This window comes from Paroedura picta, chromosome 2 (genome assembly GCF_049243985.1).
Source record: "Paroedura picta isolate Pp20150507F chromosome 2, Ppicta_v3.0, whole genome shotgun sequence".
NCBI classification, from domain to species: Eukaryota; Metazoa; Chordata; class Lepidosauria; order Squamata; family Gekkonidae; genus Paroedura; species Paroedura picta.
The window spans coordinates 129,591,981-129,608,834 of NC_135370.1; the positions used below are offsets into that span (position 1 = coordinate 129,591,981).

Sequence of the window (16,854 nt, forward strand, 5' to 3'; positions counted from 1 at the left end):
AAAAGTAAGTATTTAAAATGCAAAAATATTGCTACTCCTTGAAAGTTGATTTTTAAAAAAAATGAAGGAAATGAATTAAAAACAATCCTTGCACACTGCTGAGCTAGGCTGCCTTGATAAACTGAGAGCCATATCTGCCATGGTGGAGGTCACTAGACAAAGGACATGGAAGAACATGGCAAAGTTAATCAATAGACGAGGAAGAGACTGAGAACCTACAAACAACAAAATAAGAATAGGACACACTCGGACATAGGATTCCTAGCTCCTCTTTTACCCAGAATCACACATAGCGTAACATGGAAGTATGCCTTGTGTGGCTACCTGCTTGTGTCTGGACATAGTAAGCTACGAAAGCAATTTCTGGAAACAAGAAAGTTCTGGAGCTACTGCTGCAGAAATCATTAAGAGGGTATCTGTGTAGCACCAGAAAAAATATTTTAATTATTTTTATAATGCTCATAACTGTGTGCTTTAGAAAAGAAAAAAGCACAAAGTTATTTCTTTGAACAATTAGTCTAATGGCCATGATACATGTAGGGGAAGGAACTGGGGGTAGGCGTTTAAAAGAGCCACAAATGAGGTCAATTTGGAAAGAAAATCAGTGAAAGCCTGAGAAAATAAATAAATGTTGCAAAGCTGATCACTGATGAAACAGCAGAATTATTATCAGTAGGAAAATAATTCCACCGATAAGGACCCATAAAAAGACAGTCAAGTCCAGAAATATGGAGATATAGATGGAAACCTCAAAAATGTAACAGGAGGGAGACTGCAAACAGAGAAACAAAGCAGAACCAATCATGACAGTGGAAGAAACAGTGAATGGAAACACTGTCAAGGTTAAGGGAAGGAGACGATGAAGTAAGAAAGATGATGGGGATGAGTTAAGGAGTCAGTTTTTCTTGCTTCTCCAAGATTCTCACCACATGATTTAAAGGGAAACATACTCATGGCATCTTTCTTGTAGATTGTAGTTTGTGGCATTCCCCAAAATTCATCCTTTAAGATGTAGAAAAATAAAGCTACTCTAATTGGGCTCAAAGAGGGATCTAAAGAGTACCTACAGGACAGTGTCTTCTGGTCACTTCCTCCATCACAACTCAAGCTCACCTTTCACAATAGTCTGGGACCACTTGCCACTGTGTACCATCCCCCACCCCCCTTCTAGCTCTCTAAGGCAGTGGTCCTCAACCTTTTTACCTTTTTACCACCGGGGACCGGTCAACGCTTGACAATTTTGCTGAGGCCCAGGAGGTGGTAGTCTTTTGCTGAGGGATGTCGCCGCTGCCACCTGAGCCCCTGGTCCACTTGCTTTCCCGCCAGAACCCTGACATCCTGCTGCCTGCTGGGTGGCGCTGCCAGCAGCAGCTATGCAGTGCCATGCTGAGGGGGAACCCCCGCCATGGTAGCCGCTGGAGAGCACCAAAGGTGAGCCGGTGGCAGAGTGGCAGGGCAGCCCCCAAGGCAGCTACCGGGGAGGAGGACAAGGGCGAGTGCGGCCCGGTACTGACTGATCTACGGACCGGTCCCGGTCCCCGGACCGGGGGTTGGGGACCACTGCTCTAAGGAGTCTTCCCCTCTTTCTCTACATAGTAGCTCAGTAGGGAAAGTGAGGATTCTGGGCCACAGAAGGTCTGTCACTTTTGCACAGGCACAACTGGGAGGAAGGGAAGAAAAGGGAGTGGCAGTAGCAGCAAGGGGTGCCAGAATGGTATGGATGTGCAGACAGCATTCTTGCAGGAATGCTACAATTGCCATGCGGGAGGCATGGTTCTACACCCATGCATGGAAGCACTGTAAGTTTGAGATGATGCTGGGTTATTAAGAAATGTAATAATAAAGTAGAAATATTACACAAAAGACTGTGGGTCCATGCAGGATCTGACAAAATTGCAAACTGTCAGCATAGAAGTAATAACAGAAATCATATATGAGTGACCCTATCCTTCCGAGGTCGGTAAAATGAGTACCCAGCTTGCTGGGGGGTAAAATGGTAATGACTGGGGAAGGCACTGGCAAACCACCCCGTATTGAGTCTACCATGGAAACGCTGGAGGGCGTCACCCCAAGGGACAGACATGATCTGGTGCTTGCACATGGGATACCTTTACCTTTATAAAGGACAAAAGAACTTTGGACCTTTCTGCACTCACAACTTATCACAGAATTCAAGTCAGTATTCCTTTAATTTGAATCCGACACCTGCACTCTGCACCTGGTTTTTTATTTCAATTTTCTCTTGGGAATTGTGGAGTATGTGCTCCGCAACCAAATGTGAAAAAGAGGATAGTAGCACAGTACATTTTTCCCTTTGTGCTGCATGATAGGTCTCTCCTAATTGGTCAGTTTTGTGCTGGGCATGTTTTTTGAAATTGCAAAGAAAGATTCTTCCAGCTGGATTTACTGTCAGGTAGTCATCTTTGCTAAACGGTTAATAGTCCTCTACCCTTTCTGTACTGCTAGGCATTTAAATTTGTTTATTTACAATTTCATGCTAAGTCTACCGACATATCACTTCATCATTAATGTACCCCCCCCCCCAAAAAAAAATAGGGCAGGAGAGAGCCCGGGAGCTAGACACAGCTGAGCCCACATGGAGAGCCCTCAGTCCATCACCAAAACACAGGGGAACCTATTTCTAAAATGTTTCACTGTATGGCCTTAAAACATCCGTTCACCTCCTATTCATTTTCCTCAGAATGTTTACAAAGAAAAGGTATTTATTATTTACTGAGTTATCTCCCAAATTGTAGGGCACATCACTAACATTAGAACTGCAATGTACCACACAGCATTGATTCTATTCCAAATCATGCATCACACACTTTAGATCTATTTTATCATGAGCTTTAAATGGCTGAAGAATTGCATTTGAGTGCTGAATGCAATGACATACAATTGAACTGAAAGCTACATTACAAGGTAATATCAGGTAAAGCTCTTATCTTAACTTATTGTTAGGAGTAAAAGCTATTTCATCATGCCTTGGCTCTGACACACATGGTTTTAGATTTCCTCTGTTGTCACAAACTACACTGCAGGGAGGAGGGAGAATTCTAGCGAACCAAAAACAATATAGATTTCCTTTTATTACTTACTGTAAGCACAGTCAAGCTGGAAAGAGCCCCAAAGATTAAATGCTTATTCAAGAATTCCATTCATCAGATAGTATTGATGAGACAATTGAGCTTAGATGTCAAGTGATATTATTATCTTTCTTTCCCTGATACACACACATCATTACCAGTGTCAGTGAATGAAGTGCAATGCAAAACGCACAAGCAACTCTGGTGAGTCATCTACTCATTCCAAGCCTGACCCAAAATATGCAACACCACAATGGAGCCCCATTCATACTGTAACACATTATGCTGGATGTGGTGGAATGGGCATGATCCAGCCTGCAGGCCCTGCTCCACCCTGTCCTCCAAGGTTTTCCCAACACATGAAGAGGCTTTTCTTTCTCTCTCATGTAACTCAATCCCACCACCTGACCTGTATAAAGAAGTTCCCACTGGGAGGGTCAGGACTCCCAGCTTAATTAAATATTTAAAAGAAAATGTTCACAAGCATACTTTTAGCACAGCACCAGACTGAGCAAGGGATTCAAAAGAAATAAGTAAAAATGGGCAGACTGGCACAGCCACCTTTTCGAAGCCATCAACGAAATTGCTCCCCGATGCCCTCTCCAGTCCTGTTCCAAGTCAGCTTTGTGGTATACACCAAAACTATACAAGAGGAAACAGGATGGCTAGAGCAAGTTTGGTAGAAAACTCATGATGAATCTTCAATATCATCTTATAAGATGTTTATGAATGATTATGAGATGACAACAAAGGCGGCAAAAAAGAGATTATTTTCTGGCATCTGTTGCCTCTACTAGCTCACGACCAGCACAATTATTTAAAACAGTTCAGTCTCTGATGTCCCTGTTTACAGGATCATCCTAAGTGTTACAATTGGACATTAACTGTGAGGCTTCTGTGAGTTTTTTTGTGGAAAAATTCTGCCGTTCTGCCATAACCTAGCCACCTGTTTCGATACAGTTAGAGAGCTTGAGGCCCCTTGGCCTCTCAAGGCCTGGCTTTGGACTGCTTCAGTCCGCTCTCCTTGGCTGATGTGGACAAGACTCTGGCAGCTGTTCAGCCTATGCATCCTTTTGACCTCTGTCCCTCATGGCTGGTGAAAACCAGCTATGAGGAGATCTGGGTCTCCCTCCAGGAGATTATTAACTTGTCCCTAGCTTCAGGGAGACTTTCCTGGAGAGATTAAAGGAAGCCATTATTAGCCTGAAAAAATCAAATCTAGATTTTTCCAACCCAGCCAACTACAGTCCAGTTTCATATTTGCCATTTCTGGAGAAGATGGCTGAGCGAATGGTTGCTGAACAGCTTCAAAATGTCTTGGATAAAACAGCAGCTCTTGACCCACTGCAGTTCGGCTTCCAATCTGGCCTTGGGGTAGAGACTGGTCACTCGCACAGACAATCTCTGGAGACAACTGGATCTAGAAGGGTCAGCATTGCTGGTTTTAGTAGATCTAACAGGAACTTTCAACACAGTCAATCATGGGCTGCTTACTCAATACCTAGCGGACACACGGATATGAGGTAGAGCCCTTCAGTGGCTGCAATCTTTTCTCTAGGGTTGGGAACAGAAGTAGCGCTAGGGGAGAGAATCTCCCAATGGCATATCTTGATAACCAGGGTCCCACAGGGAGCTATTGTCCCAATGCGATCTGAAGAGAAATCAGAGTATGTCTCCCCAATGTCATTTAACATCTATGCATGGCCCCTCACTCAGCTGGTTCAGAGGTTCAGGCTGGGATGTCATCAATATCCACCTAGATCTCCAGATTCACTACCCAGTTGCCTGGCAGCTGTGGTGAACTAAAGCTGTGTTGGCTAAAGCTGAATCCAGATAAGATGTATGTTCTCTGGCTGGGTCGAAGGCCTCCAGGTGAATCTGTGCAACTCCTGGCTCTTGACAGAGTCCAATTCACAACTTCAGCCTCCATCAGGAGCCTGGACTCCTCCTTATGAATGGAGGTCCAAGTGACAAATGTTGCCTGCTTGGCATTTTATCATCTTCACCAGGTGCAACAACTGGCACCTTACAGCATCTGACCTTGTCACAGTGATCCATGTAATGGTCACCTCCAGACTGGCCTACTGCAACTTGGCTGCCCTTGAGGCTGCTCTGAAAACTTCAACTGGTCCAGAATGCAGCTGTGAAGGTCCTCACCGGGATCCAGATAGTCACCGTGCAAAGTTCTTGCACTAATTATCTTTTACATTTTGTCTTTGCTGAGTTCTCCATACTACTCTCTGCCAAGCTGCACCTGTTCTGAATGCTCTTTGGGCATCACTGAAGGTACCATCAAAAAAGACATAGAAACTGCATTCATATTTTGCTTACATTATAAACACTCAGTTCAGACAGGTAAAGCTTTGATGAAGTTATCTACTATCCCCATATGGAAGGAGAACTGGGTGAGTGGGAGGATAAGTGCCAGCAATTCCAGACACACCAAATTAAATTCTTCCTTGAAGTCCTGGGATTTACTGTTTCTGTCACTGCAAAAATTGTATTTCAAGAATGTCTGATGGGATGGTTTCTAACCTAATTCTTGAACTATGATTCTTACAATTGCTTAGACTGTTAAGAAAAGAGCAATAACACCAAGGCCTCCCCAGCCCCCATTTTTTGTTTGTTCAAATCTTACACAGAGAACCAAATCATGTAATTCTCTTACCTAGCTCAGATTCAGTTCAGAGAGTTACCACAATTTGAGACCATCTACTCAGAATCCTTCTGAGGTCTCTCCAATGGGCCTTATGCCCAGGAAAGTTTTCTTGGGATTGAACTATTGGTAGCAGAGAAAACCAGTTGAGTGTGCTACTTTTTAGGTTATAATTGTCAGTGTAGCAGCACAGTTGTTTATTCCTCATGTGGCCCAGTCTAGCTTCTTGACTACAGAACTGGCGTGGGACCAAATCCCAACACTGCCATGAATTCTGCAGGTGACCTTCAGCAAATGACCTTCAGCCTCTACTCTTCTTCTATAAATAAGGTTACCAACTTTTGAACCAGCCATAGTAGCTACCCCTTAAACAGCAGTCTGATTCCACAGCAACTAGCAAGCAATAATGTTTAGATGCATACTATGAAATTCTTCAGTGCTGGTTTCTGCAGAGCAAAACTGTGTTACGGAGACAGAAACAATCAGGGTCCTACAACTGGCCAGCTGCAGTAAAAGACGAGAGTTAATGTTTAAGGATGTATAACTCCTATAATGCCTTGACATACTGCATTATATTATAGACAACAGAAATGATGCCAGTGGAAACCATCTTAGGGCTGATTCATTCGTTATGTTGCTGCTATTTGTTTGATGGAGAAACTTTCATGTATTAACAGCTACGCGGAAATTTCCTCAACAGGCCAAAGAGCAGTTCGCAGGGCATTTTCAGATCAGGAAAATGGCCACAGGAGAGATGTAATATCCTCCTCCATGTGACCATGATCCTAATCTGAATTGGGCCTCCATGTGCCTGGGAACTAAGTTCCAAGCTCAGAACTCAGTGAATATCTGATCGAAAGTTCATGTGGCACAAATATTTTGTAAGATGTGGATGGACCCTCAGCTTGCATTCAGGTTCTGAGGACAAGCCAAAGAAAGTTGGGTACCTAAGATGTACTGAGACAGCTGCAGCCTAATCCTAAATATATGTCCATGACAGAAAGCCCCAGTTTATTCACTAAAGCTTACCCTTAAATAACTGTGCATCAGATTGCACCTTAAAAGTCTCTTTGGTTTCAGTGGAACAAGCATTCTTTAACTCTCTGAAGTCACAACTCTGAATTCAAAGGCGGTGCTAACCCACTGATACCTGCCCATCTCAGATGAGCAGCCTTTTAATTCCTCCCTCCACAATTCAAAGCCACAGAATCATTAAGATATTACCTTGGAAAATGGAAATACTTCAGGCACACCCCAAGATAGAACAGGAACTGCTGAAATGACTGATGGGCATAATGATCTAGGGCTGTGCCTTTGGACGGCAGCTATCAACTTTTCCACTAGCAGCAGATGACAATTTTAGGAACTGCATTTGAATATTACCCACCGAGAACTGAAGCTGATTGTGATATTTATTAATACAATTCTAACTTCATTATTTTTTAAAGGTTTTTTAAAATTATAATATTCTGAAATATTTGGTTCTGTTCATTTTTCAGGTACCTAGAGTTTAAAGAAGTGAAAGGGAAAACAAATTAGGAACTAACAGGAACATTTACCTATTAGCTGTGTTATACACCGAACTTTTCACAAAGAGAGATTGAAGGGATAGGTCTATCTTTCCCAAGTGATGATTACAGAAACCACATTACCAGTTCACTGACTTGAGGAGGACTTTGATTATTGTTTTATTTAAGTATTTATTTAATCATTTTATGCTACTTTTCAACCCTACTAAAGGACCCAAGATGGTCAACATTAAAATGTGTCAAACATTAAAAACAGCATTAAAAAAAAAGATAAATTTAAATCTAAAAAGATTAAACAAAGCAGATATATGTTGTATAAGCACTGTTTCCTGTTTGACTGCTATTCTGTTGTCTCTGGTCAGCCAGCAACAGAGGGCTTGGCTTGCATGTGCTAGTGAGACAGCAGGCAGCATCATTAAATCTGTACCCCCAGAAACCGGGGGGGGGGGGAAGCTGCCATCTTCTCTCACTAATGTACATACAAATGCAATCAATAATACAGACATACAGACTTGGAACCAAACCAGAGAGATGCAAAAGATCACTGATAAAGGTCAGCAGTCTGTCAACATCTTTAGTTTCCCTTAAAACTCGCCATGGGATGGATGATTCCCCCACCGCTACCAACACTGGAAATCCTTCTTCCTGCTATTATTAGCCTCCAAAGGGACAAGAGAGGCAACTTTTTAAAGTTAAATTAAATTAAGGGTCAACCTTGATGCATAAACAAAATCTGAGTGTGTAGATGATGCCGGAATCCCTACCCTCTCCTGTATCTCACCCATGCTTTGCTCTATTTCATTCTGAGTTTTCTTCCAGCCAGGCTGATGTCTGGTATCACAAAGGGGCTGGGAGGAAAACCAAGCTTCAAGCACAGGGCACAGTGAGGGAAGGCATTTGTGCAAATACCACTATGCCTATGACAAAATGGCTCGCTGTACAATAAAGCAACATGAACATCATCCAACAGGCATATTAAAACCCAGCAAAGAGAAGGAAAAGGGATGGGTGGGGAAAAGAAACATGAAGAAAAGGTGACTGAAATTTTTGAAGGCCCAGCACTGTGAGATACTCAACACCAGCTCTACAAGAAAGTGTGGGCATTCCAAAGCAAGATGATAGCTACTGAAAAAAGGTCTTATTTTCCATGGCTCCACATGGCACTTCTAAAAGCAGTGACTGCTAAGGGCTGTTGAACTCATCCTCCAGGCAGAACTATCAGAGAGCTAGCAGTCTTTCACGCCTCCTGGTTTGAGGCTCTATACAGCTTTTGGGTCAATACCAGCTTCCTGAACTGGGATCAGATGTGAAGATAGTCAGTGGAAATCTTCAGGAGCAAGAGTTACAGGCCACCCACCCTAGCAACCAGTCTTTCTGCTGCCTTCTGGACACATCTTGAAGTTTCTGAGCCACTTTCAGGACAGCCTCAGTCAAAGAGTCTGTAGAATGCAAACTGGGTTATTTTATTATTGTAGCACTTTTAAAACTTTAGAAACTTTTCCGCATGGAGGGTCAAATCATGTGATGTCTCCTACCTGCAATTGCAGGATATTAATCTGCGCTATTTCTCCCCTCCACCTAAACAGATAAAAGCAAATTGAAGTGAAAGGTACGCATGCAAACCAACTCTCATTTGTTGGCAACCCTTTGACTGGCTCCCATGCACATCATTTGATTTCTCCTATTTCTGTATACTTGACGAGTCCATTGAAGAGAATTGTATGGTGACATGAAAACTCTGAGCTTTTATGCATACCTGGTTTACTTCTGATTTTCTTGGCAGTCAATCCCCAAGTGCTGAATTGCATGGGACTTTTGTACCTCCCTCTGCATTTTCACAGTTTTAGGATCAGTTAATGTTTTTTTCTTGCACATGCCTTCAGTAATGTGGATTTTCAAGGGAGGGTGTTGTCATCACTGGTGATGACACAACACCCCTCCTTTTATTTTTTGGGAATGCTTATATTGATATAATCCAGGGGTAGTCAAACTGCGGCCCTCCAGATGTCCATGGACTACATTTCCCATGAGCCCCTGCCAGCATTTGCTGGCAGGGGCTCATGGGAATTGTAGTCCATGGACATCTGACGGGCTGCAGTTTGACTACCCCTGATATAATGGTTTGCTTAGCAGGGCAGTATATTAAATAAATAAATAAATAAATAAATTTTAAAGGCACTAAAATATCAGCATGTTCCTATAGCACTACAATGGCTTGCTTAGCATGTTTTTTTGAATTCCCAGCTTCCGTTTTTTTTAAAGTAAGTCTGCTTCGACCCTGCAGACATGTGCCTTTTCCCTCATATCTTGGCAAGGGAAAGAGCTAGTGGCTTGATTTTTAAATGGAAGCATGGAACTCTGAGAATTGCTAAACCTTTATATCAATGCTATATCAAAATATCAATATTTTAGTGCTACAAAATAAAAAAATGAAACCATTTGTCTTCAGGTGGGAGTGGTTTGATTATTATTATTTCTTTAAGTCATTAACTGGGGTCCCAAAGCAGCTTACATTGTTCTAATCTCCATTTTATGATTACAATCCAAAAATGGGCTGGAGTTGGGTGAGTGAGGAAAAGGCCAAGAAAAACAACAGAAATATTATGCATGAAGGAAAAGCAAACTCCAAATCGACTTCCAGAAAAAGACCAGGGCCTATTCTGCACACAATAGATAATGCACTTTCAATGCACTGAAGAAGTAGATTTTCCTGTTCTGCACAGGAAAATCCAGCTGCCAAAGCACATTGAAAGTGCATTATCCTATGTGTGCGGAATGGGCCCAGGGTAAAATGGCCTCAAAAGAAGCAGAAACAACTGGGGGCGGGGGGAGCAAAAAATCCAATGTGTGCAGAAATTAGGGGACAAACTGAAGAAATATGGGGCCAGAACCAAAAGGAGGGGGCGGACATGTGTAAAAGCCTTCTATCTGATGGATAATATAAACTTGCTGGTTCCAGCATCTTTTCAGAATTTCTGAACAATACTTGCCTGTCCAATCAATTTTAGTTGGGCATTATTCACATTAGCTAAAGTAAAGCTTTGTTCACATGCTTGAGGTCAGAATATAAAACCCTGTGGTTAACATGAGATGTTATGCCACTAGGTTTGTTAATACTTCCAGGGTATGCAAACAGTTGTCAATCTTTTTTCATAACTTCCATGTTTTACAATTCAAGATTAAATACAAACAAATATCCTGAACCAAATGTGGGTTCTGATTACTATCTCTTAAATTTGCATTAGAGTAATGTGGATAACTAACTACATATATATTTAAAAAATCAAATAAGAGTGTCCTGATGGCATATTGTACCCAGATAACAAGAATAGACTTACAAGGAAGTGTTCATGAAGAAATTTTTATAAAGCCAATGAAGTTGTAGTTAGCACCAGTACAATGTAATGTAGTTTTCATTGTGTATATGATGCCTTTTTTCTTGAATTTTTCTCTAATTTTGTAGTCCAGTTTTATTAATCCATTTACTGTATATAATGTAATGCTCAACTACACTGTTCTCTCACTTTTGTAACCCTGCTTTATTTCTGCATTATACTGTGTTTTGGTGTGTGGTTCTCTAATTTTGTTGGTTGAATATATGATACTGTTCTTTCTGTACTGAACCCTGCTCGGAGAAAGATGGACACAAAATAATTAAACAAATCAAATTCCTTTGACCACTTCCTCTGGACTCCTCTAGTTCCAGCAGTTGAATAAATGGACCAAAACAAAGAGAAATACAAACACTAGCTCTACAAAGTTAAGGTAAAACTCATTAAATTCCTCAGAGGTAAAACTCATTAAATTCAACAGGACTTCCTTTGTTGTATGTGTATCTAGGACAAGTCAATTGTACATAGAGTATTACAGGAAGTAGCCAAAAGCAGTTTACTCCCAAGTAAGAAGAACCTTAAGTAATTCAATTGATAGAGACTAGTTGTCATTCACTGTCCCCTCCCCATAGAAGAGAAAGGTAAGATATAAATAATGAAAGTAAATAAATATTGTGGAAAGTTATTTCTACATACATCCACTGAAATTAAGTTGTTCCATTTATTAAGTTAGTTCCAGATTAAGTTAGTTCCAACTAACATGTTCCATTTATTTAAATTGTATTTACCTATAGTTTGTCTAGATTTTTTTTAAGTGTCATAAAAAAACCCTCTGGAACTAATTAAAATGTCCCCAGATATGTCCCCCATGAAGTCTTTTTGCCCCCATAAACAAAGAAAATTGGCACTTGAAATTCTTTGAGTAATTTTGCTCCTTCTGTCTCTTGAATGTTATCTCCAGTCAATTCCATTATTGCTTTCAGGGGGAGAAGGGATATGTACCAAAAAAAATTACAGGCTTCAAAGAGCCCTTATTTCCCAGAGACAATTTTACGATTCCAGCTCTATCCATCCATACAACCTGATGGACTGTGAAAGACTTGGATGCTGACAAAACAAACGACAGAAGCACTACAGCAACTAATCATGCCCAAGTCACTCATGCAACCCAACAAAACGTTGTAACCTGCAACCTATCATTTCCTAAGCTCACCAATTTTACAACATTTACAACATTTTCTGGTATCATAGCAGCCTTATTCAGCCCATTTTGTTCAGTTCTCACTTTCTCTCACATGCCTGGCAGCTATATTTATCTAGCACTTTCCCAGAGGGTCAGCATTACTAGGATGGTAGAGCCTTGTTTGATTATGATGGTTTGGACTCTACAACAAATGACAACCAGGTTTCATTTCAGGGTGGCTTTTATGTGAAGAGCCACATAAATTGCTGGCAATTTCCAGGTGGACCACAGACATGAGTGGAAGCTCACACCTGCTTGGAAAATTTCAGATGGTAACTATGTTGGTCTTCAGTAGTACAGCTAGATTCAAGTGCAGTAACAGAAGAAGAAGAAGAAGAAGTGCAGCTGTGGGGGGTTACTCCACTTTTCATTACCCAAAGGAGTCACAAAGTGGCTTACAATTGCCCTCCCTTCTTCACCCCACAACAGACACCCTGTGCTGTGGCTGAGAGAGCTCTGGAAGAACAGTTCTGCAAGAACAATTCTAACAGAACTGTGGCTTACCCAAGGTCACCCAAAAATCTTGGGATCTTGAAGGTAATACTAAACTCAAATCTACATGCTTGGGAGGTATGTGTGGGAAGCCCTGCCCCAAAATATGTGAGAAAGACTCATGGCTCCTCATCGGGGAGTAGAAAGCACTCCACAAATCCTTGGATTTTTTCTCTTTTCCTTTCAATGCTGGAGCCTAGGATTTCGAGTAGGTTCTGAAACTGTAATTGAACTCAGCAAGATGCTTTAGTAAATAACTGTGAGAACTCTTTCCTTGGCAAAGAAAAAATGTGACACCTTAAAACATACACATTTATTGTGACAAACTTTCATAAGCCAGAGTCCCCTTTTTTGGATGCATGAAGCATTTTACTCAATGGTGAGAAGTGTAGCAAGACAAGTGAGAGTTGTGATATGCGAGTTTGCTGAACATAGATTAGAACAAGATCCAGTGAAAAGAGTAAAAATGCCCATCAGAGTGGACAACAGAGATCACTGAACTCCTTTATGTTCCACTGAGTGGTGACATGATAGAGGTTTACAAAATAATGCCTGGGATAGAGAAGGTAGAGAAAGAAGGACTTTTCTCCCTTTCCCAAAGAACTAAAACTTGTACAATAACGAAAACTGAAAATAAATGCAAGGCTCAAGCAACTTTATCCTAAATATCTAACAGTGGCCAACCTTTAAATAGTACCCTCCAGCTGTCCCTGCAGCCAACACTAACTTGCAGTGAAAAAGCTTATCTTTCCATTTCCACACATTAATCCTCAATTAAAGGGACATGACTCAGCCTAACCCACCTTATAAGCTTGTTGTAAGGATGAGGATAAAGCAAAGGAGAGGAGAATCACACGCAAAAAGTCTCAGATTGTATCCACAGCACCCCAGAATTTAAAGGATGAGGTAGAAAGTGATGTGAAAAATCTCTCTGAGATCCTGGAGGGCTGTTGCCAGTCTGAGAAGATCGGGGTGGCCAAACTGTGGCTTTCCAGAAGGCCATGAACTACAGTTATCATGAGCCCCTGCCAGCCATATAACCCATGAAGATCTGGAGAGCCACTGTTTGACACCCCTGGAGACAACAATATGGACCTTGATAGATCTACTGAGCATAAGGAAATTTTGTGGTTTCTAGACTTATCTTCTTGTGTACCATCCTCTCCACTCCTCTACAATGTGATTCTCTACCCACCCTATGAAAAGTGATTCAGAAGAAAGTCAACAATTTCAGATATGTGGTTATCACAAAAGGTCACTGTTGTGATCTTTGCTGTTCAAAGATTGCATCAAATAGATCACAAAAGGGCACCAAGACTCACCTTACCAACAGGCAATGTTAAACCACCAAGCAGGCAAGAAGTGGATAAGTGGCTACAGTCCCACTGCAGTAAAAGATTAAGGCATACCTCCTTATTGGTACAGTATTTGAGCACATGCTCTCCCTTCACAGGAACAGCAGAAGACAGAAGGGCAGGGTACATAAGGACATAAGAGAAGCCACTCTGTGTCACTAGGTTAAGGTGACCAGATTTTAACATTGGTAAAGCGGGACACCATTGACCAGGGGGGTTCTTGATTAAAAATTTGGTCTATATGGAGCGACAAAAAGTTTCATAGAATGCATAGAACACAAAAAAAGTATTGTAATATATATATTTTAATTCAACGTAAGTACAATTTCCCAGGTGCCCCCAGATGTCCCTCCAAAAGTGGGACAATCTGGTCACCTTACACTAGGTCCACCAACAGGGACATAACTCCAGAAACCTACCACTGTTACTTCCCAAGCATCAAGAATACAGAGCATCACTGCTGGACACAGTGTTCCATCAATAACTTGTGGCTACTTAGCCACTGATGGACTTCTGCCCCATATGTTTATCCAATCCCCTCTTGAAGCTGTCTATGCTTGTTGCTGCCACCACTTCCTGCAGTAGTGAATTCCACATATGAATTACTCTTTGGGTGAAGAAGTATTTCCGTTTATCTATTCTGAGCCTTCTGCTTATTAATTTCCTTGCATGCCTATGGATTCTTGTGTTGTGATAAAAGGCAAAAAATACTTCTTTTTCTACCTTCTCTGCCCTATGCATAATTTGTAAACCTTTATCATGTCACCCCTCAGTCATCAAGCTAAAGAGTCCTAATCTCTTTAATTTTCTTCATAGGGAAGCTGTTCTACCCCGAATCATTTTAGTTGCTCTTTTCGGCACCTTTCACAATTCTTTGAGGTGCAGTGACCAGGGCTGATTCTGCATGGAGCTTTTATTCCAATCCCAGGTCAATTCAGTCCCTGCCATCTACACTGAATGCAATTTCCATTGTGATTTTGGGCGATTTAAATTTTTCATCTGCAACAAGCAGGATCGATCCAGAGTAACCCTTCCTTTCCCCCTGGATATAACCCTTGATATTTGAAAAATCGGCATGAGTAAGCTTCTCTTTCTGAACATCTAGATAAACAACACTCACGTTTGCACATCACCTCAAAGAACTCTAAAAGGTTACTCAACTTTTTGATCATGGAGCAACCCCTGAAATATTGTTCAGGCTTCAAGTACCCTCAGAAGTGATGTCAGCTGGCCACACCTCCCGATCATGCCACCAGAAGTCATATGTTTAAAGTGTGCTTGGCAGCACATAAAATAAAATGCTTCCTAAATAAGTTAGTTTCATTTTTGTGTCACAGTACCTTGCCTGAGCAAAACAAGGAAGCATTCATCTCAGCTGTTGTAAATCACACCATGCAAAGCAGTAATTCTCCTCAGGGGAAATGATCTGCATGATTTGGAGATCACCTGTAACTTTGGGAGATCTCCAGGCACCACCAGGAGGTTGGCAATCCTAGCATGACATGAGAATATATTTTTCTAGGGTCAGAAATGGCTGCTAGGATCAGGAGAAACCTGGGAACAAAGGAATCCTTGTGCAGGCTGTGCAGTCCTTGCACTTGATCCAGGTTGTAGTAATTCTCGGATAGAGATGCCAGCAGGTTATAGTAGTTCTCGGCTAGAGATACCAGCCTCCAGGTGGGACCTGGGGATCTCCTGGAATCACAGCTCATTTCCAAATTACAGAGATCAGTTTCCCTGGAAAAAATGGTTGTTTTGGAGGGTCGACTCTGTGGCATTGGACAGTCCTCTCCTGCTCAGATATATTTGCTTGCAACAGCCATCTTTCAGCCATTTTCTGCCAGCAGGACTCTGAGAAGAAAATCTGAGAGGAGGGAAATGGGAGGAGCCAATGAGGGGAGTGCAGGAGATTCAGCTTTTCCCTCCCATTTCTTTTCCATTGCGTGTGAATTCAACAAGGCCACCACAAACCAAACAGATGAATAGAAAGCTACTCAGTCCTCCTAATTCCTCCCCAGTTTAGTTAAAAGAAATTAAAAGATGTATTTAACCCCCCCCCCCCCACTGGCATAACCCTGTAGTTACTAGTAACTCTAGTTGACAATCACTGTGTCAACGAGACAAGATCTTCCCTTACAGAATCCCCCTCAATAGCACGTGCCTACAAATACAATCTTTAATAAAGGATTCCATCAACTTACCTGGTATTGACATTAGAATAACTAGCCTGTAATTGCCTAAATCTCCTCTGGAACCGTTTTTTGAAGATGGGGATTACATGAGCTACTTTCCAGTGCTCAGGAATGAAGGCAGGTTTTTGTGAAAGATTGCATATTTTTGTCAGAAGATCCACAAGTTCATATTTGAGTTCTTTCAGAAATCCTGTTTGTATACCATCTGGACCTGGTGATTTGTCCATTTTTAATTTGTCCATCGGTTGTAGAACCTCCTGTCTCTCACTTCTGTCTGACTCTGTTCTTTCAACACACTTTCTGAAATCAGCAGTTCTGAAGTGGGCACCTCTCCTCTTCCGCAGTGAAGACAGAGGGGGGGAAATGTGTTCATCTTCTCTGCCATTTCCCTATCATTACTGAGTAATCCTTTCCCCCCTTGGTCATTAAAGGGCCCCACTGCCTCCCTGACTGCTTTTTCTTCTAATGCATTTGAAAACATTTTTATTGTTGGTCTTGATATTTTTTGCAGTACACTCCTCAAAGCCCCTTTTTGCCTCTCTGATCACTGACTTGCATTTTATTTGCAAAAGCCTATGTCCTTTTTATTTACTTCACAAGGATTGCCCTTTCATCACTTAAAGCAACCTTTCTCAGTTTTTTTTACCACTGAGAAACCCCTGAAGCATTCTTCAGGCTTCAAGAAGCCCCAGAAATGGCATGATAGTGCAGAATATGGTTGGGAAGCATAGCTGTGTTCACACCTACCTGGGGCCCCTCCCCTTCCCACCCCCTCCAGGCCCATCATTAGCCATTTTGGGAGGCGGGGAAGAGGTCAACAAAGACATATATAGTCATATCATCCAATAAATGTTTAACAATTTTAAAAAATATATATAATTAACTTCTACCCATTCAAGAAACCCTTTCAGGGCCGTCAAGAATGCTCAAGGATTCACAAAACCCTGGTTGAGAAAGCCTGTCTTA

At 41.7% G+C, this 16,854-nt stretch overlaps 1 protein-coding gene across 5 annotated transcripts in view; it reads right to left on the bottom strand.

The window, feature by feature from the left end:
• DPF3 (double PHD fingers 3) overlaps positions 1-16,854 on the bottom strand; it is a 232,439-nt gene that overhangs the window by 210,889 nt on the left and 4,696 nt on the right. Inside the window, exon 1 of one of the 5 annotated variants that reach the window (XR_013228425.1) lies at positions 15,898-16,224. The exons of 2 other annotated variants lie outside the window; for them this stretch is intronic. Coding sequence is in view for 2 of the 3 variants with exons in the window: in XM_077322677.1 (XP_077178792.1) it covers positions 15,898-16,130 (233 nt within the window). In the remaining variant the exon portion in view is untranslated. Of the gene's footprint in view, positions 1-15,897; positions 16,230-16,854 lie in introns of those variants that run through there. 2 more of the 5 variants (XM_077322677.1, XM_077322679.1) reach the window with 2 other exon arrangements.